This window comes from Staurois parvus, unplaced genomic scaffold (genome assembly GCF_062004578.1).
Source record: "Staurois parvus isolate SC_StPar_1 unplaced genomic scaffold, SC_StPar_1.0 ptg000299l, whole genome shotgun sequence".
Taxonomy (NCBI): domain Eukaryota; kingdom Metazoa; phylum Chordata; class Amphibia; order Anura; family Ranidae; genus Staurois; species Staurois parvus.
This window is the reverse complement of record NW_028318095.1, coordinates 16,782,184-16,803,004: the sequence shown is the minus strand read 5'-3', so window position 1 is coordinate 16,803,004 and position 20,821 is coordinate 16,782,184. Positions and strand designations below refer to the sequence as shown.

General features: G+C 39.3%; 1 protein-coding gene across 1 annotated transcript in view; it reads right to left on the bottom strand.

Moving 5' to 3' along the window:
- Nucleotides 1–2,159: 2,159 nt before the first annotated feature.
- The window catches only part of TMEM45A (transmembrane protein 45A), a 78,825-nt gene continuing 60,163 nt past the window's right edge, over nt 2,160–20,821 (bottom strand). The window contains exons 4-6 of the mRNA XM_089682968.1: nt 18,836–19,020; nt 11,922–12,067; nt 2,160–9,610 (exon numbers count right to left, since the gene is read on the bottom strand). Of these exons, the coding sequence (XP_089539094.1) occupies nt 9,517–9,610; nt 11,922–12,067; nt 18,836–19,020 (425 nt within the window). The 3' untranslated portion in view covers nt 2,160–9,516. The remainder of the gene's footprint in view (nt 9,611–11,921; nt 12,068–18,835; nt 19,021–20,821) is intronic.

The following is a 20,821-nucleotide window of genomic DNA, read 5'->3' as shown; positions in this document are numbered from 1 at the left end:
CATTGCCCTTGCACATTTCATCTCTCCCTAAACTGTAGCTTCTTCCTTCAGGTGGCCCTGTCCATCCTAGACATGTGCAAAACAATTTTTTTTTTCTGTTTTGGATCGATTCATTACTAATTTTGCTTTGTTGCATTAGTAACAAAATGTGTTCCATTTTCAAACCGATTCAAATTTTTTCAGTGGATTTGAAGTATTCTAATCAAATTTGCATCGAAAATATCCCAACCGAATTCATTCTGAACAATAACTGGCTCTATTCAGAAGACGGCTATATTCTAATTTATTTGATTCTAATCAGTTCTATTTTCTCTTCTATTTGGTTTTACTTTATCCTATTTAATTGTATTCTTTTCTTTTTGAAATTTGGAAGACAGCTATATTCAATTATATTCCGATCTTTTTTTAAATAAAAATTTTGGAAGACGCTATTTTCTATTTTATTCTATTCTTTTATTGTCTCTTCTATTGTTTTATATTCTATGCCTTTATTTTCTACTCTATTATTTTCTATTGTTTTATTTTATGCTTTTCTAAATTCGAATTTCGGAAGACGGCTATATTCTTTCTATTCTATTCTTTTCTATTGTATTCTTTTATTTTCTTTCTATTCCTTTATTTTCTATTCTGTTCAATGTGCTATTCTGTTTTATTCTATTATTTTCCATTCTATTTAACTCTATTTTAGTACTTAAAAATTAATTTCAAAAGACAACAATATTCTATTTTATTCTATTCTATTTGAAATTCAAATTTTGGAGAACGGCTATTTTTTTCTATTTTATCCTATACCATTTTTTTCTATTCTTTTATATTATTTTCTATTGTATTCTGTTTTATTCTATATTTTTCAAAAACTGAATTTTGGAAGACGGCTACATTCTATTCTAATTTTTTCTATTTCTATTTTCAATTCCTTTATTTTCTATTCTATTGCTTGGTTTTCTATTCTATTCTTTTTGAAATTCAAATTTTGGAAGACGGCTATGTTCTAATACACACAGTCTTTAAAAGAAATCAGCAATACAATATGTTTACACTTTTCAAATTTGTTTCAATTCAAATTTCAGATTCATTTAAATTCACACTGTAATTCAGAAATTCGGACACTTCTGAATTTCCGAATAACGACAATTTCATCTGAATTTTTATTTGGAATAAAACAAGCCACACATCTATTCCAACTCCCCCCGACTGTTACAACGTATCATTGATTGTTTCAGAGGAAGAATATACATACTAATCCATAATGACTGAGAAAGTTTTACAAATCTCTAGAAGGGGTAAGGTGAATTTATAATAAATACGTACATTAAAATACCTCTGTTGAAATGCATATAGTTCAACAGCTTGTGTGTTCCTAATCACAGCGCACTGCAAGCAGAAAACTCTCAGCCCTACCAATGTCTATAGGGCTAGCCTCTACAATAAATGGCTGCTTGCAGAACAGTATAAAAAGTGGAAAAGCACACTGTTTGACAAACCTAATATCTGAAGACCTCTGAATTGAAGGACAAAATGTAATGCTTACACTATCTATTCAATAGCTGGTTCTCCTTTAACTTTCTATATTTTACCTACACAACCTGTTGATAATGAAGATTAACAATGTTTATGTAATGACACTTGGAGGGATTGTGCCCTTGGGCACACTGAAGAGAGAAAACTGCTTGGTGTGCCATGGGAAGTGGTGTGCATTGCATCACCACATTATGCTAAACAGTGGCTCCTTACATTGGTGTGAGTAGATTGTCCATTTACATTGGACATCAGTAATGAAGTAAATCAATAGAACGAAGGTCATTTGGAGCAATTAGGCCATTTCTGTCATTGGACTCTGGCTCTACTGAATGATGTCAGCACCAAAACTATGCAAGCAACATCAGGCGGGAGATCACTCTGACCAGCAGGGCATGCAAGTTGCCTGGGTGTCATAGGACCTGGGATACCCAGAAGACTGGGGACATTTGCTCCATGTGCCAGCATCTAGCAATGCCCATGGGTTGTGTAATGTGGCTGCACACTAACTAGATGAAACAGATTTCTACAACTGTAACTCAATATTATAGGACAAAAAAAATGGTACCTTGCAAGGAGGAGAATTTTTTTCTAGGCATTGTAGATACTATATAGCGTATTTACACCAAATAACTGCACAATTTGTCCATAAATTCATGTATTTAATTTGCTACATCATATAAAAATATCACATTATACAATATCAAGATACAAATCATAGCACATAAAAAAGAAGTCAAATTACTGAAAGTTTACAAAAGGACATTTAAAAATAAATATTTTGTGTGTATTAAATAGAATTTGCGTCTTAGAAAGTGTTTGGAATGGAGTGCCTTCTGCCCACATCTGGACAATCCCTGTGAGAGTCAGACCCTGTGATAGATAGCAAAATTCAGTCTACTTTGATAAAGGAATGAGAACTTTCAAGTATTTATTGGATTTCTAGCATCTATCCTTTATTCTGCTTTCACAGATATATGTATTGCCTATAGTAATCAGCTGAATATTCCCTGTCTATACTAGAAAGTCTCATCTGGAATGTTTGGTTGTTCTTGTTAGCACCAGTATTTTTCCCTTCTTCCATTTTTATTCAGGAGATCCATGATCTAAATGGAGAAAAAGCCTTACTATGCAGCGATGGATGAATTGAAAGAGTTTCATGAGAATGAAAATAGGTTGTTATCATGAAAAGTACAGTACAACGATCATTACTATGCTAGTTGCCTGGCCGTCATGATGACTGAGTGAGTGAGTCAATGATCACGAGCAAGAATTAGAATAATGACCCCTGACCACTCTGGGGTTGATTTACTAACGGCAAATAGACTGCTCACTTTGCAAGCAAATTTGTGCTCGCATGGAAATTTTCCCTTCGTTTAGTGAATGTGGTGAAAAATTACCATGCAAAGATAATGCAAGTAAATTACAAAAAAAACCCAAAAAACTGTTTATTTGCTTGCACGTGATTGGACGATGGAAGTCTTCACTAGGATAAGGGAAAATTTCCTTGCAAAGTGAACAGCCAAAATCAACCCCACTGTCTTATCTGCTACTATTCCAATCCTGTGAATTTGGACAATCTCTGATCAACAGGCAACCTAATGCAGGATCAATGGCCTATGCCAGACACCACACCTGTCTTCTACCAAGTGGAGGGCCACATAGTATTGAGCATTTGCAACTTTTCTTCAGAGAAGTCCTGGCAGCTTGTAGGAGGAAAGAAGCACTACCCGACTCAATATAGGCAGGTTTCCCACTGATATAGTTTTTACAAGAGGGTAAAGATAGCAAGGGAGGGCATTTGGGAATCTTAAGTCACTTAAAATATAACCATCCTTAAGTTGAGCTATCACTCTTAAAACAGCTTTGAAGAAATTTAAAATCAGGCTTGAAGTGGGTATGTGCTTTCTGCAGTGATAGACGGCATTGGGAGACTTTAAGGCTGGCTTACAAAAGAGAAAGAGCATAGGGTGACAATGGTGTGTAGATATTTAACAATAATCCCCAGTGCATGCAGGGGCAGGTTCTGAAAAGCCATATAGCTCAGCAAAACTATGAAGATTACTATGTGCTCAAGAACAAAGGCACATCCAGCATGGTAAATCGGAACTTCACTCCAGCCATCAACAATATGTTTAATCCTTATGCAGCTAGCATTAGCAAATAGATAGGAAAGTATATCATATTTACTTGTTTTCTCAGCTAAGCACACCCTCTTGCCCGCATATCTGAGCTAAGGGCAGATGGATTCCAGGAAGTAAATGCTACATAAAATATTTGCTCATGATCAAGAAGGCCTCAGACAGAAATGCTAGAGGGTGTCTTTCAAAGTGATTTCTCAGCAAAATGAGGACCTGAGACATGGATTTGGGGGGGGTTCTTTGAATAATAAAAATGAATTAAACAGCATTTTTGGTTTGTGGTGCTCAGATGCAGTGTAGTTCCGCTTTAAGCATATTGCACATTAGGTTATTAAAACAAATATTTAGAAATATGTCATCACCATTTCTGAAGACCAGTAAACATACTTAGAAAAAACTAAAATGGAGTCATTTGAAGAAAAGCTGTAAACAATATTAGTGTATCTAGGCATTCTTTAACAAATTAATTAGCATATCCAATATAACAATTTATATTGCACCTATTCTATGTCTCATTTATACAGTCTCACAAAATATGCACTGCACCCCCCCCCCATACATTGTAGCCATTATTCAATAAACAAAAAAACATGCTAAATAAATATCTGAGTTACATACTGTACATCTCAATGTCAGCATTTATTCTCAAGGTATGGCACATGAACAAAAAATAATAAAGTTCCAATATTTAAAAGAAATGCATCTTCAAAATGCATATATAAATTTATATATATACTTCTGACTTAGATCTTACAACATAAAAAAGGTTTTCATTTTAAGGCATTTACAGTAGAAGCTATTATGATATGGTCACCGTACAATTTATTGATATACATTTCCTGCTACTGCTCTGTGACTTCAGCTTAAAGACTTAAAGCGGTTCTTCAGCTTTTAAAAAAAATAAATAAAAGCCAGCAGCTACAAATACTGCTGCTGCTGCTGCTGACTAAAAAAAAAAAACAAAACAGGACACTTACCTGTCCAGGGGTCCTGCGCAGTGCTCACATGAACCACTTCTTCACTGTTTTTCTGGTCCCCGGCATGTCTACTGTGCACAGCCAGCTATCATTCCTTGCAGTTTCACAGTTGGCTGCCCACTGTGCATGCGCAGGCCGGGCTGCACTTTGTGAATGGTTCTGCAGCCCTCTGGGACTTGTGACGTGTCCCACCTCAAAATAGTGCCAAATACAGAAGAGGAGGGTGGGAGGAGGGCATAAAACAGAACTTCCCCTTTAAGGTAAAGTTCCACTTTCAGACCCTCTAAGCTGTGGTAAAGCTAACTCATTTCAAACTAGAAGACTGCAAATAGATGATGACAGACATATCCCACCACTGCCGAAGCTAACTCTGCAACCCTCATTTTCAGAGACCTGCCGAGTGCCAGAGCCCAGGAGCCAGCCCTCACTCCACTTACTATTCAAACTCAAGAAAACAAGCCACACGTTGATTGATGTTTCAAGAATCCAAATGATTCTATTAGCAAGCAGGTAAATGACAGCACACACTACAACACATTCCAATGCGTTTCTCCCTTGACAGGATTTAATCATGGGGACATGACACATGGTGGAGGTGTGGCCAGAGATGGAAAGTTTTGTAATGTATGCAGACATTTACCTGTTTCTCCAAAAAGTCCATTTGGATACTCGAAATTTTAATCTGTGTGCAGCCCATCTTCTAGAGTTAGATGAACACAAAAATGTGTTACTAACCAAAGTAGAAAACCGACTGAAAAGTTGCTGGGAGATCAAAGCTAGTAGTAGTGCAAAATCAATGGCACCGAGAAGGACACCCTAAAACCATCCTTACACTAACACCCCTTGTAGAATTAACTCTTCTCTTCCTTGTAAACCCAACATTAACCCTCCCTTTAACCCTAACACCAATCCTCCCTGAAACCCCAACTCTAGCCTTCCCTGAGATGCTAAAACTAATCCTCACTCATGTGAATGTAACCCCTTTATTGAGTACTCCTCTCTCCTGCGGTGAGATCCTTCATACCGAAAACCAGCCAAAGACCAGTCCTTCCAGCTCCAAAAGATATCAGAGCCAAAGTCCCCATACAAGAATCTACAGAACCCCCGTCAGGCTTTTTTGGCCGTTACGGCTGTCACCAAGACATGTGAGGAGAAATCTCTTTTACTAGGGGCAAACACAGTTTTAAGAAAAATTTTAAACAGTCTTGGAAACAACCACATCTTCATTTAGGCTCCAATTACTGTCTGTCCATTTTTTGAGAGCCCCAGCAACAACCAGATGAAAGCCAAGTCAAAGCCTTTCTCATGCTGTCCAAAACAAAGAAAAATGTTTGGCTGCAGATTCACTTTAAATTAGAATTAAAAAGATAAATTACCAGCTGCAAAATGCATGACTTAACACTGTGATTTCCTAAACAAGAACTCCACAGGCCATGCTATGCCGATAAATGTGCCCTGGGCAGAGAAAGGCCACCAGACCATAAGCTATAGATCCTCTGCACATGGGCACTATCCAATCCATTCAAAAGGGGGTCCATGAACAGATCTCCTTATGAATTAGAGCAGAACGGGTCAGATGTCACTTTTGTGGCATTTTTGCCCATTCCGATTTTTTTCCACATTTTAAAACAAAGGCTTTCTAGACCAATGGCAAATCTATGGGTAGCTGGATGAAAACTGACTTGGTCTGTTTACATCAGGCTACCTCAAATCTGCAAGTTTAGGTCTGGAAAAATGGAAAAGGCTGAACCTAAATGGAATGGGAGGTAAGCAAATGTATATGAATTTGCATCTGTTTACATCCACTTCCCCATAGACCTACATGGAGCTTCTGATCAGGTCTGCCTGAAAAAGTGACAGTATCGCCCGTGTGAAATGGGTCAACTTTTAAGAATTGTTGAATGTCAGTTTAAAAGCTTAAAAACCATGATAAAATATTTAAATATCTGCATTACATAGTATATAAAAAGTAAAAAAAAGTTGAATGTCAGTTTAAAAGCTTAAAAACCATGATACTTTCTCTCAAAAATGGAGGTAGTGATTTAGAAGAAGGACAGCACTGTAGCACTCTTGTTCTCTACATTGCTATACAGACATTACACTCTCTAGCACAAGGATGTCTTTGGTTCATCAGTGCCAACATTGGTTAACCATCCCATTGTGTATTATTGCCACCCATCATGCATTATTGCAGCTATTATCTGTAATGCAATTGACTATAATAAGGTCATGTATACTATAGTATACCTTCTATAGAAGAAAACTATTGAATACCCCACAGGATCTTGCAGAAAGATTATTGGCTAATTTTAAGAGGTGCCCCAGTCCCCCCCAAGTCGCACTATGCTTTTGAATGTCCCCCAGAAGGGTGTGGGGGGAAGGAGGAGGGGCTGAACATCGCCGCAGCAATCTGACCAGAAGTGGGAGCAGGTACCTGTCAAAACCAGTTACCCACGCCCCACCAAAAAAGTGCCAAATGTGGCGGCAGAGGGGGTAGGATGTTGGGCAAAGTTCCGCTTTAAGTTACTGAAGATGCAAAGATCCAGAATGCCTTATATCCCTTCTTCAGAATTTAACAATTTCAAAAAGTACACTGAGGTGTGGCTTCTATTGATACATTTCAAAATGTATAAAGCCTGAAGAAGGGCTCTAAGGTATCCTGAAAGCTTACATATTTTATAACTTAAATTAATCAATCAAGGGCATTAGTTAAACTCCAAACTTTCTATATTAATCGATGACTAACACTATACAATACTTTACTACTCACTACATTACACCTCTCTGACATCTTATAGATTATACCATAAACTAGTTATCAGAAAGAAAAAGATCCCAACAATTTAACATTTGGCAATCCATTAATAATAGTATTTTTTTCCAGCATTTTGGGAGCATCCGTGAGCTGTTACACACTGATGACAACTATTACAGTATATTTAAAACCCAACTCCTGTAAAAGTTTGATACCTCTCACTTGGACAGGAAGTAGGGAGAAATCTCATGAGAGGGGACAAAGGTAGCACTAAAAACCTGACAGAGGTTCTGACCTTCCATCCACTCCACTAAAAATGTTTTATTGCTCATGGTTTCCCAGGAGTTTTGCTCTGACTTCCAGTTCTGTATTTCTGGCAGAGGGACAAAAGTGTAGGAACCCCTCCCCCAATTAGGACATAACCAGCAATAAAAATGGACAGAGCATCTAAACCTTTCCCACTTTTTCCAAAACTTAAACACAAATTTTGGATAGAGTCGGGCTTCAAATGTTTTTTTTTTTTTTTTTTAAGGCTGGTTATATACTAAACAATCACACTGATCAATCTCTGTACAGTTTCCATTAGATTTGCCAAAACTATACAATAGGGGGACAAATCTAAACAATCCATTACATTAGAATCAATCAGACAGGCCCCTGCACCAGATAGTTGGTGAAGGATCTAAAGGTCTTTGTACAATCAGACTGTATAGTGTATGTGCAGCCTAACACCTATCCTATGATTTTATGCTCTGTCTTCCAGTTCTGTGTAGCTTATTCAGTAAGGCAGTGCAAAAATGTAACCAACACCAACCAATTGAAAATCATGTGCAATATATGTAGTGTAAACTGAATTGTGGCTGCTATTGATTACTGTACTCTACACTTCCTGGCTGCTCTTAGTGTTATCTCATTCTACCATTTTCCAGTTTCTGTCATCAAATGTATAAAGATATATATGCTAAACCCTACTTCTGCCATTTCATTGCAGATCCACAACATTTGGTAGGAGATTTTTATACTGGAGCATGTATGCAAACTTCTATTCCCACCACTCATCAGTATTACCTCCAACTCCTGCACATGGATAAGCTGGGTGGGGCATTGAGGAAAGGTAATGTGGCTTACTATGTCGTAATTAGGTTATGTATGAAAGGTCTACTTAAATGGCAGCTATTGTGGAGGTACACTATGTAGGCCTGAATAAGATGCATTTTGTAATTTGTCAGTGTAATGTCACTGCTCCATTATATAAAAAATGTGAGTTGCAAGCTTGTGTTACTTCCAAAAAATGAGGGCCATTGTTAAAACTCTCTTTAAAGAGGACCATTCACTTTTGAAACGTTTGCCAAAAATAGCTACTTCCAGAACTACCCAATTCCATAGGAACAGCTAACTCTCAGCAGAGAGTATGACCTATAGCATCTATTTTAGGACATTCTTCCAATATGGAATTTATCTCCTTTGGAACTATAGTGTTAATTTTTTACGTAATATTGGTGTTAGTAAGGGGATGAGCAGAGAGATTTAGATTTGAACACAGGCGGTGGTTTCTTTGCTAGCATGGTTGTGAGAAGCTAGTAAGATGACTGATGTAGAACAGAGATATGAAAAAGGGGTGTCCTAAAACTGACACTTTAGGCCAGACTTTTCACATGAGAATCCATGTCATTTGCTTTTTTTGGAATGATGTATCCCTGAAAACAATTAAAATATAATAGAACATTTCATAACCTGAATTAAGCTGAACAGTAAAAAAACAGAATTTTCCAAAAACAGTATTTCTACTTTAAATGAGATTGATAGTGTTCTGATACTACCATTAACAGATGTCTAAGTATTCAACAATCATATATAGTTTTTTGCAGCAGCAGAAGGAAAATGAAAGATCTGCAATAGTCTCGTTTTACCAACAAAAATATGATCCCAAATCCCTACATACATTTTGTCATTACGTGTGATAACATGTATACAGTGGGTGAGGGTAAAGATTTTACCATTATTATTATTATAGTCATTTTTTACATTATTACATGTCAATTTGGTCTATTATACAGTACAGTACAGATGATAAGAAACAGTACGCTAAAATCATTATAACCCTAAGACAAAAGAGAATGGTGTACTAGAAGTCATCCTCAGAGTCTTGATCTCTTTGCTGGGATTTCAATAGCTCCATCTCCATTGTCTGAACACTCTTCAGCTTTTTGTTAACCACCCTACAAGAAATACACAGATCAGGCTTTATAAAAAGGTAACACTTGAGGTGATTGTAGCTGTATTAGTGCACTTGTGACAGAAACAATTGAGTACTGTCTGTGATCCTTTTTTAATTTACATTAATATACAATTTTTCAGGACAAGCTTTTAGGGTAGGTCCCCTTGAAGAAGGGGACATACCCAGAAAGCTTGTCCTGAAAAATTGTATGTTAGTGAAATAAAAAAAGTACCATGAACAGTACTCAATTGTTTCTAAAAGGTAACACTGAATTATAATATAAGCAAAAGTAAAAGGCTGGCCATAAACATCAGATGGTGATCAAACATTCATGCACAATCCAACCACTAGACTAGGTTTCTTTTTACAGATGTTCACATCTGTGCACAAATACCCATGGAGCCAGATTTATCCCAGGGAAAAAACTGTTATCGGCTGAAAGCTTCATAGACTTCCTTTAGGGAAGACCTGGGACCCTTTGTTCTGGAGGGCAATAAGCACCAACCAGCCTTTTTGTGGTAGGAACAGATTTCTGTGGTTGAAGAAAAAAAGTGTGCCATGGTTCCACAGTGATTGATCAACATAGTGAAAGGTGGGTGTTACTAAAAGACATAGTTTATCATGATTAAATCCTTTTCACATCTTCCACCACCAGATTTCTTCGTGGCTTTCTGCATTTTGTCACATGACATTTCAGACCCACAAAAGGAAATTGGTGCTGGAATACTTTTCTCTGCCAGATGCTGTGATCAGTACTGAAAAGGAAGCCGTTAGATATATAATGCTCAGCATATCCCACTGATTTTTCCTACTCTGATGTCTGAACGGTAAAATATCATTCAGGTCTACAAACCCAAAATATCTTATTCGTACTAGCCATGAAGAGGACAATTACTCCCTTTCTCTCCTATTCTCCCATGATCCTCCTTATCAGAGGCAGTGCTGGAGCCATTAAAGACCTCAAACACTTCTAGGTATCCAAAATATCCCCAACCTTGAAAATGTTTGCTGTAGCCAAATGTCATGATGGGATGTGGAAGTACTTTAAATAGACCCAGGAGTTCAAAACCTTTTGTAGGCTCTCCTATAGGGGTTTTCTCCCTTGCCCCAAATAGATAGCAAACTCTTCCACTTTCTGCCTCCTCTATTATACTCCAATAGACATCAAACTTATCCACTTTCTGTTTTCTTTATTATACCCCAATAGACAACAAAGTCTTCCACCTTCTGTAGCCTTCATTATATCCTAATAGACCCCAAATTCCTCCACCTTCTGTATCCTCCATAAATACTAATAGACCCCAAACTCTTCCACCTTCTGTATCCTCCATTCATTATACCCTAATATACACCAAACTCTTCCACCTTCTGTATCCTCCATTATACCCTAATATACACCAAACTCTTCCACCTTCTGTATCCTCCATTATACCCTAATATATACCAAACCCTTTCACCTTCTATATCTTCCATAATATCTTAATAGACACCAAACTCCTTCACCTTCTGTATCTTCTATTATATCCTAATAGACACCAAGCTCCTTCACCTTCTGTGTCCTCTGTTATACCCTAATAGACATCAAACTCATTCACCTTTTGTAGCCTCCATTATATCTTAATAAACTCCACACTTTTCCGCCTTCTGTATCCTTCATTATATCCCAAAAGACACCAAACTCTACTAACTTTTCTATTCTCCATTATACTCCATATATACTCTTCCATCTTCTGTAGCTTTCATTATACCCTAATAGACACCAGACTCTTCCACCTTCTGTATCCTCCATTATAACCTAATATACACCACACAAGGCGAACTGATCCTTTAAGTTATACACCTGCCCTAAGGAGCTGGGTGAAATGAGGACGCACATAGACAGGCTGCACCATGTTCACTAAACCAACACATACACTGAAACTAATATAGATTTGTAAAAGATAGGTTTACTAATTGCACTACAGAATGTGTATGCCTTTATTGATCATAGTTAAGGCCTTTAATTAGCTCTGGAACAAATGAGAAAGTTCGAGAGCTTATGTTGAATCAATATATTGTGAGGAGTTCTACTGCAACTAACTTATTTTAAGTATACTTATGCCCTTCTGACAAATGGCATACTGCAAGGCAAAACAGTATAATAATTGGTGTTGTAAATAGGACTTCTTCCTTACAAAGTACTACCTACAGAGTAACCGAGCTATTATAAGAAGTTTTATTATCCATTACATTCAAAGAAGTTTTCATAGACTACAGCCGATTAATACCCCAAACCGTCTCCCCTTAAATCAATGTTAAAGAATACTGCTTACCAAATAACTACTCCATAATTTACTCCCACAATCAGAAGAGCAAAGGCGTAATGCCAGCAGTAGCACATTGTAATGAACATTATATTATTGTGATCATTCTGATTCCACTCAGGGCCACCACCAGGAGGGTACAACACAAATCCAATCTGGAATACATAAAAGCAATGCTGATTAGTAACATAAAATACACATTTTCTTTCAAACAAACTAGTTACCCTATAATCTGGATCACTCTTAACAAAAACAATGGGCAGATCTCTCATAGCCAGCTCGCCCTATTGGCCCATAAAGCAGCAAACCACACTTTTTGGGTAATAGGAAGGTTAGGGGGGGAAGGAATAAGTGGATCACATTGAGCCCATTAAAAAAGAGATCGTCAATGCTACCACAATAGGGAGACCTGGCTTTTCTGCCTACTGAGGTGGCCTGGCCATGAACGAAGTGAAGCACAGTGTTAAAGGCATGCCATGGATTATGCAATTTTCTTTCCTGCAACCACAGGTTTCACAAAATCTTTTTATTTCCCCATTAACACGGGATGGTGTTGATGGGGGAATCCTCCTGTGGAGCTATTGCGTTTTCCCAGCAGGGGGGCACGTCCCTCTTGGGAGGACACACTGAATATTGCTAGCGGCTATAGCTGCTGGCAATAGGCACATGCGAAAAAATTCCAACATGCTGGTAGTCCCCAATCCAATCAATGTATCGACTTGGGTACAATCAGTCTGTCCACAGATGGATCGAATCTTGGCCAGTCCCTTCTGAACTGGCTAAGATTAATTTAATCTATGGCCAGCCCTGCCTGTATTCAAATCCCAGTTAGGACACTACCTGCATGGAGTTTGCCACAGACATGCTGGTAGGTTCATTTACATCTGGTCTCAGTGTGAGAATGTCATCTGTGGCTGCCTAGGAACAGATCTCTCTCTCATTTATTTTCAGTGCTGGCTCTCCTCCCACCTTTATGGCAAGATCTTTCTCTCAGGGCTTATGAAGGGGATTTCTGAAGACTGTAACAAAGCTGGATGGAGATATTAAAAGGGGCTGAGCTCGTATCACTTTGGACGAATTTTGGCCTATATTTGACTTGCTTGGTAATCAAGAGATCATATTATTATTATACGGTGGAAACATGGACCTTCAGAGATTTCAGACTGAGACCTTTCTCCAAGCCATCTCAAAGAAAATCTACAACATTGTTGACCTCTGTTAAAAATGGATCAAATGATTCATCAATAGACCCCAGATCTCTCCATAAAGAGGACCTGTCACAGCCCATGATTTCACGAGGGGTGTTGTTTATCCCACGTGAAAGCAATAACAATGAAATAAAGTGCCAGTATAAAAATAAAAGTTTCAAATAAAATAAATAGCAAAAATTTTTTTTTTTTAAATTGAAAGCGCCCCCTTCCCCGTGTTTATGCACAACCGCAAATGTAAGTCCCGCATGCATATGTAAACTGTGATTGCACCACACTTGTGAGGTATCGTCAAGAGCGTCAGAGCGAGAGCAATAAGTTTAGCTCCAGGCCTCCTGTGTAACTCTACACTGGTAACCTGTAAAGGCTTTTAAAGCGTTGCCTATGGATATTTTTTTTAGGTACTGTAGTTTGGGGCTGTTGCACAGGCGTATGCAATTTTAAAGCATGACATGTTAGGTATCTAATTACTTGATGTAACATCATCTTTTATATTTTAACAAATAATTAGGTATTATATAATGTTTACATGCAATAACATTCATTAAAGTGTATTTTTTTCCCCAAAAGATTGTGTTTAAAAAATCACTGCACAAATACTGCGTGACATAAAAAATTGCAACACCCACCATTTTATTCTCTAGGGCCTCGAAAAATATATCCAAAGACATGCTGGTAGGTTAATTGGCTCCTGTCTAAATTGGCCCCAGTATGTGTATGTATGAATGCAAGTTAGGGACCTTAGATTGTATGCCATGGGGTTAGGGACTGACGGGAAAGTACAATATATATGTAAAGCGCTGCGTAAATTGACGGCGCTATACAAGTACCTGTAATAATAATTATATATATATATATTTTATTTATTTTTTTGGAGGTTCTAAGTAATTTTCTATTAAAAAAAACACTAGTTAAAAGGTAATATCTGGGTATGCTAAAGCAGGCCATACATTAAGCAATTTTCTTCCTGCAGGAAAAAAAATTGCTTGATTCCCCACTGAATGCCTCCCGCTGAGCTTTTGTATTCTGACAGCCTGCACATAGATGGATCTAAATTCAGCAGGTTATTGCTGAACCGGCCAAATTTCTATTCATCTATGCCTAAGGCATTTAGTGCTCATAAAGTGGTTTTTTATGCTTTATGGCTATTAAAGAATATATTTAAATGCACGTTTTTGTCCCCAGAGTTCCACTATTTCCTGCACATATTAAAACATTTAAAAAAAATACAAGCAATGAAAAGTACCTTAACTTTATTAACTAAGGCTACAATTGTAATTCTGCTTACTGCAATTATAGGAAAGTTTAAAAGTGGTATAACTTGCACATTTACATAGAGAGCGAGAGAGAAAGCGTTTGAATAGTCTTATCTCTGTCCAAATAAAACATTCCATGGCCGGCATCCAGCCTATACAATCTCTATTTACTACAGCCAGTAACAGTTACACAATTAAAACAGAAAATAAAACAGCAATATCAAGTGGGAATAAATTCTCCTGCATCTCTATTCCCTAAAGAACCTAGACAGCACCTGGTCCTCGCAGCTGCATGATTCTCTAGAGAACAAGGCTTTGAAGAACATGGAAGAACTGTTAGCACAGATACTGCAGCATTCTTTCTAGAAGTGTGTGCTGCTTGTGCCGAGGCAGATGATTTTACTAGACTGCAAATATTGTAATGACCACATGAGGGCAGCAGTGCTCCAACCAATGAGAACACCAGGCTTTACAGATCTGCAGTAACAATTCATCAAACATCAGAAATGTTGGATATGCCGGAAACTGCATGAAATGAAATGTGATGGCCATCTACAGCTTCATATTTATATGTAAGGAAAATGTAACTGCTGAGAAAGCAGCTATATTTTTTTGGAACAATTAAACTATACATACTAAAGCACACAACCCACTTTGAAGACATAAGCAGAACTACGAAAGCAAAATAAAATGAGAGCAGGCAGGCTCTTTATTGCAGAATAGACAGTCTAAGTCTATTCTGCACTAAAACAAACAAACAAATGGCCACTGCCCCAATCTATAACTGGCCTTCACAGCAAGGAGCACTTGGAAGGGTGACACATGACAAACAATAAAAGAGAAAAATTCCCAGCTCAATTTACCGACCAGCCTGCAACCAACCGTATTGCACTGTCTAGCAGGGGTTTCGTTTGCACACATCTGCAAATACATGCTTAAGTTGTAGAGCCTCTTCACAGCACCCCGATATTCTGCAGTTCCTAACTCTATAAATTTTGAGAGCCTCCATAGTACAAGAACATGTATCATTATGGATAGACTGAGGGCAGGTGAGCCCGAGGGAGCCCACCCCTTAAAGGCACACTAGACACCCAGCATATTGCACAATGGCAGCCAAGGTGTCCAGTGCGTCCCCTTCATCAATATATCAACAACACAAACAAATGGCCACTGCCCCAAACTGGCCTTCACAGCAAGGAGAACATGGAAGGGTGACGCACGTCAAACAATAAAAACGAAAAAAATCCCAGGTCAACTTCCTGACCAGCCTGCAACCAACCGAACTGTCCTGTCTAACAGGCTGCGTTAAAAACAGGGGTTTAGGTAGCACACATTTGCAAATACCGTGTTTCCCCGAAAATAGGACAGTGTCTTATATTAATGTTAGGTAAAAAAAATGCACTAGGGCTTATTTTCGGGTAGGTCTTATTTTTATTGACTTTTATTTATTTTCATTCAATTGGTGACACCCCCTCCAACGATCCCCGCACGATGGATCAGATTTGTGGATTGAGCATAATGGTTCGGAGTCCGATCCATTATCCTCCCCAATCTGCAGATCCGTTCCATTCTGCAGGGATCGTCGGCTTGCAACCTAACTGATCTCTCCACCAGCTCCACAAAAAGGTTTTATAGCAAGTCCCCCCCCCCCCCTCTCTCTCTCTCTCTCTGCCCTCTTTCTCCCCCCCCCGCCCTCTTTCTCCCCCCCACCCAACTCGCTTTCCCCCCTACCTACTACATGAAGCTGCAGTGCTGTCACCAGGGTTGGGGGATTACTCTGACCTGCTACATACTCTGCCCGCCCCTCCAGCACTCCGTCTTCAGCACCCATGGCAGAGATGTGGACCCGCCCCTCTGCTGAAACTCCGAGGAGGAGAGGTGTCCGAAGTGCCTGCCTCACTGTCCGTCCCCTCAATGCCTGCTTATTTCAGAAGCGGCACATACAGGGACGGACTGAGCCTCTCATGGGGACCTGCAGTGACCCCGAGTCCTCGGGCAGTGCCCGAATGGTCAGTCCGCCCCTGGTGGAGGTAGGCCTTATTTTCGGTGGAGGGCTTATATTAGCGGTGCGTCAAAAAGTACCGCTAGGTCTTACTTTCGGGGAAACACGGTACATGTATAAGCTGCAGAGCCTCTTCATGGCACATCAATATTCTGCAGTTCCTAACTCTATACATTTTGAGAGCCTTCATAGTAGAAGCACATGTATAAATGGATAGACTGAGGACAAGTGAGCCCGAGGGAGCCCACCCCTCCGTAAGTGCCGAATATTGGGGTGCCGTGAAGAGGCTCTGCAGCTTACACATGTATTTGCAAATGTGTGCGAACTAAACCCCTGGTTTTAAGGCAAACTGATAAACAGGAAAATTTGGTTTGTTGCAGGCTGGTCGGTAAGTTGAGCTGGGAATTTTTCTCTTTTATTGACACTAAAACAAACTTACCTACCTGTCTTCTTTAGAATGTACTCGCACATGGGCAGCACACCAAGGTGCCGGGCAAGGGGGAAGAGAGTTTAGTTACGCTTTAAAGGAAATTGATATTGAAATAGATACTGAGGTTGCCATTGCTGACCTTCTTCTCAAATTGCTGGTTTTCTGGCCATCTCTGGTTCAGTACTTTCGGAGCCTGTGATCTAAAAAGTGCTAAAGCCAGTGAATCTGCATGAGAGCCAGGGAAATGGCATTTTCAGAGGGAGAAGTCAGCAATGGAAGCCTCCACACTTTTCAGTGTTGTGGTATCTCATGGTGCCTTCTGTTCTAATCTTACTTTAAATTATATTTGTAGCAGGTGACACAGGCTTACTCTAAAGCTGATATCCAGGAAAGTAACAGAGAAAAATAAACATATAAAAAGGGAGCGGTTTTACCTGACAAATGATTTAAATTTCTGTCCATCCAGTGCAAAATTTTTTTGCAGCCCTACCACACAGTACAGCCTAGAACAGGGGTGGGCAAACTTTTTGACTTGAGGGCCGCAATGGGTTCATATATTGGACCCGGGGGCCGGACCAAGAGTAGATGAATGATGTGTATGTGTCATCCATTGTAAGTATAGTAATATTCCCCCATAGTAAGCATAGTAATTAATCCCCCATATAGTAATTCATCCCCCATAGTAATTCATCCCCCATAGTAATTCATACCCCATATAGTAATTCATCCTCCATATAGTAATTCATCCTCCATAGTAATTCATCCCCCATAGTAATTCATCCCCCATATAGTAATTCATCCCCCATAGTAATTCATCCCCCCTATAGTAATTCATCCCCCCTATAGTAATTCATCCCCCATATTAAGTCCCCAAGTCCCCCCTGTGTCAATTCACTTACCTTTGCTCCGCGCGTTCCTCTCGCCGTGTTCCCACGCCGTTCCGGTGTAGCATGAAAATCTGTCTCCTATGAGGATCTGTCCCCCTCGACGTATCTGCGCATGTGCCAGTTTCAGGCATTAGCAGCCGATCGGCGATCTCCGGCACATGCGCAGATACGTCGAGGGGGACAGATCCTCCTATGAGACAGATTTTCATGCTACGCCGGTCTTCAGGGCGGACTGTGAGAGGAGCCTAGCGGGAGCCTAGCTCCGCGGGCCGGATTAAAAGGTCCGCCGGGCCGTATACAGCCCGCAGGCCGTAGTTTGCCCATTGCTGGCCTAGAAGTACAGTACAGAAGACTGGACAGTGAACGGAGGAAATGCAGACCAATACGCTCATCTCTGTGTTCTCTCCTCCTATTAGTATGTCCACTATACTGAGCACAACTCATTGGCTCTTTATGCTGCTTCTTCCTCTTATTCTGAGCTCTGCTGTACAGTGGGTTTCAAAGGACTTTACCAAGTCAACGTAAGGCAATTACACCGCTTGAATTTAAAAAAAATACATGTAATGATGTATTAACAAGTACAGGATTGCCTTAAAAGAGAAGTTTGGGATTTCAAAAAAATAAACATACTTACCTAGGTGGATACAGCATCGGTCCAATGCTGCATCTGTCCCCCATTGGCTCTAAGACCAAGAACTGAGCGATCGAAGACCACTGATTGCTCAATTCTCAGTCTTCAGTGAGCAAAGAGTGGTGACTGTCAGTCACCAGCTCTCTGCTCCGACCCTCCAGAGCTCACTGGAGTGCTGAGCTGTGGAAGGCGTGGGAGTGGCTGGCTCAGGCTGTCAGCGGTGCATTGGGAGGCTGAGTCAGCTGCCGGTCAGGAATCTGGGTGGATCCCAACTTTAAAAAGCTCTGGCCCCACTTCTCTGCCGTGAGTTCAGCTATATCATACAGATGATCAGACAATGTTATAAATGAAAGGTACCAGGTTAAGCTGTAAGCCATTTTGCTATTACAATTAGCCTCATAACGGGGATAATTGTCTAACCAGTTAAGCTTTATTAAGTCCTCATCCATCATATGACAGTAAATAGCTGCTTAAGGCCACAAGGTGTACCCATGCCTGCCCGCACTTACCTGCCAGAACCAACTGCCTTGTAATATACACAGACTGCATCGGAAGAGCTCCAGGATGATATTTCCACGAAAGAAGACCTCTAGAAATATACACAGTGCTCCACCAAAAACCGCAAACAAGAGGAGCAGATGAATGTGAAGGTCCAGCTCCTGCCTGCCATGGACATGGTAATAGAACAGGAATCCTAAATTGCAGAGAAAAGGTCTCTGATTAGAATGCATCTTACCACTGCAGCTGTTTAATAAATATATACATGCTGCAATCACTAGGAGATAATCCTATATTTATAAAAGACTCAACCAGTGACAATTTAAAGTAGAACTATAGGCAAAACATTTTTTTTTTTATTTAAGAGTAGAGTAAGGCTGGCCATACACTATACAATTTTCTGTCCAATTTCTGCCGAATTTTCTTTAGATTTACCTTTAACTGTGTAGTGCAAGGGCCTGCCTAATTGAATACAATTGAAAGTGTTGTTTAGGTTTGACCTCATATTATATGGTTTTTGGTAAATCTAAAGGCATTTTCTAAAGAAAATTGTATAGTGTATGGCCAGCCTTAGAGAGGGTTATAACCCTGTAAGGTTTATTTCTGGCCATCTTTTTTCCATCGGGGAGATTTACCTTCACTTTCATAGCGGAAACGGAGAGTGAGAGGAAATCCCTGAGAATAAAGGGAATCTCTTGGGAATGCCCCCTCCCTACCCCCTTCCCAGGCAGCAGAACTAGTGTCCCCATTGGAAGATTTCCCCTCTATTACTGTTCTAGGGAAAACCCAATACGTAGGATTTTTTTTTACTTTCATTTTCAATGATAATGGTAATTAGGACAAATAGAGAGGATGAATCTCACTAATGGGGGCACAGGCAGCAATGAAAACTGACAGGGGTTCTAATCCCTCTCCCAGTTATCCAAAACTAAAAAAAAAAGGAAGTTTTACCTACAGTTATACCTTAATCACAGAATAATCCTCCTAGATCCACTTCAGTTACTCTACCGGTCACGTGGCTTCATCAGGGGGAATTGATGAAGCCACATGACCGGTGGAGTAACGCGTAGGGGAGGGGCTCTGACGTCACCACGCCCAGTCGGCTTCTATACGGCGAGTACAGCTAGTGTGCGGTGCACACAAGGAGATATGCATTAAGGCTTGTTTTAATTATTAAAATGTGAGTGCAATACAATGGCTATGCAATAAAGTGTTTTATAAGGGTAAAGCACTATCTTTTGTTCTTTTTTTGGCATTATATGTGTGGAGACTTCTGAAGTGGATCTAGGAGGATTATTCCCCTTGGAGGTGGGAAGGAGGAAATATCCATCCATCCATACATCCACAGATCTGCATAGGATAGTAATGAGAGGTGAGACACCAGGTGGATATTCAGGAAATCACGCTGTGAACACATTCAAAGAAGGTGGTGAACATCAGTGCACATTTTATGCTTTTAGGATAAACAGCTTGTTTAGCCTGTATTTTTGGGCTAAAAATGGAGGTGAGCGCATAATTGAGCTTCATATATACCGCAATCATCTATATGTTGTAGTGAATTCACCTATTTGTACCTATCTCTCAGAAAAGGAGGATTTCACTTTATTATTGATATTGGACACATAATAATGTTATTACACTAATATTTCTCTATATCCTAAAGGGATCATTCAAGTAATTTTGTGTACTGTTTGGATAATATATTGTAAGGACTTGCACTGTTTTATAGTTTATTTACATCAATATAGGAGCGCAGCACAGTTATTTGTTTTTATATAGATTCTGACACTATTTAAGAATTGGTGTGATGTGTTTGCGAACCTATTTGTGCATTTATAATAAGGTGATTTAATTTTTATTATTTTTGATTCAAGACACATTTATTAATTTTTTTATTTATATATACTTTTTTGTATTTCACCTATTTATAGAAATTCACCATATTAGCTCACGAGTAATAATTAGCATTTGAGAGGAGGGGTTTATAATGTAAATCA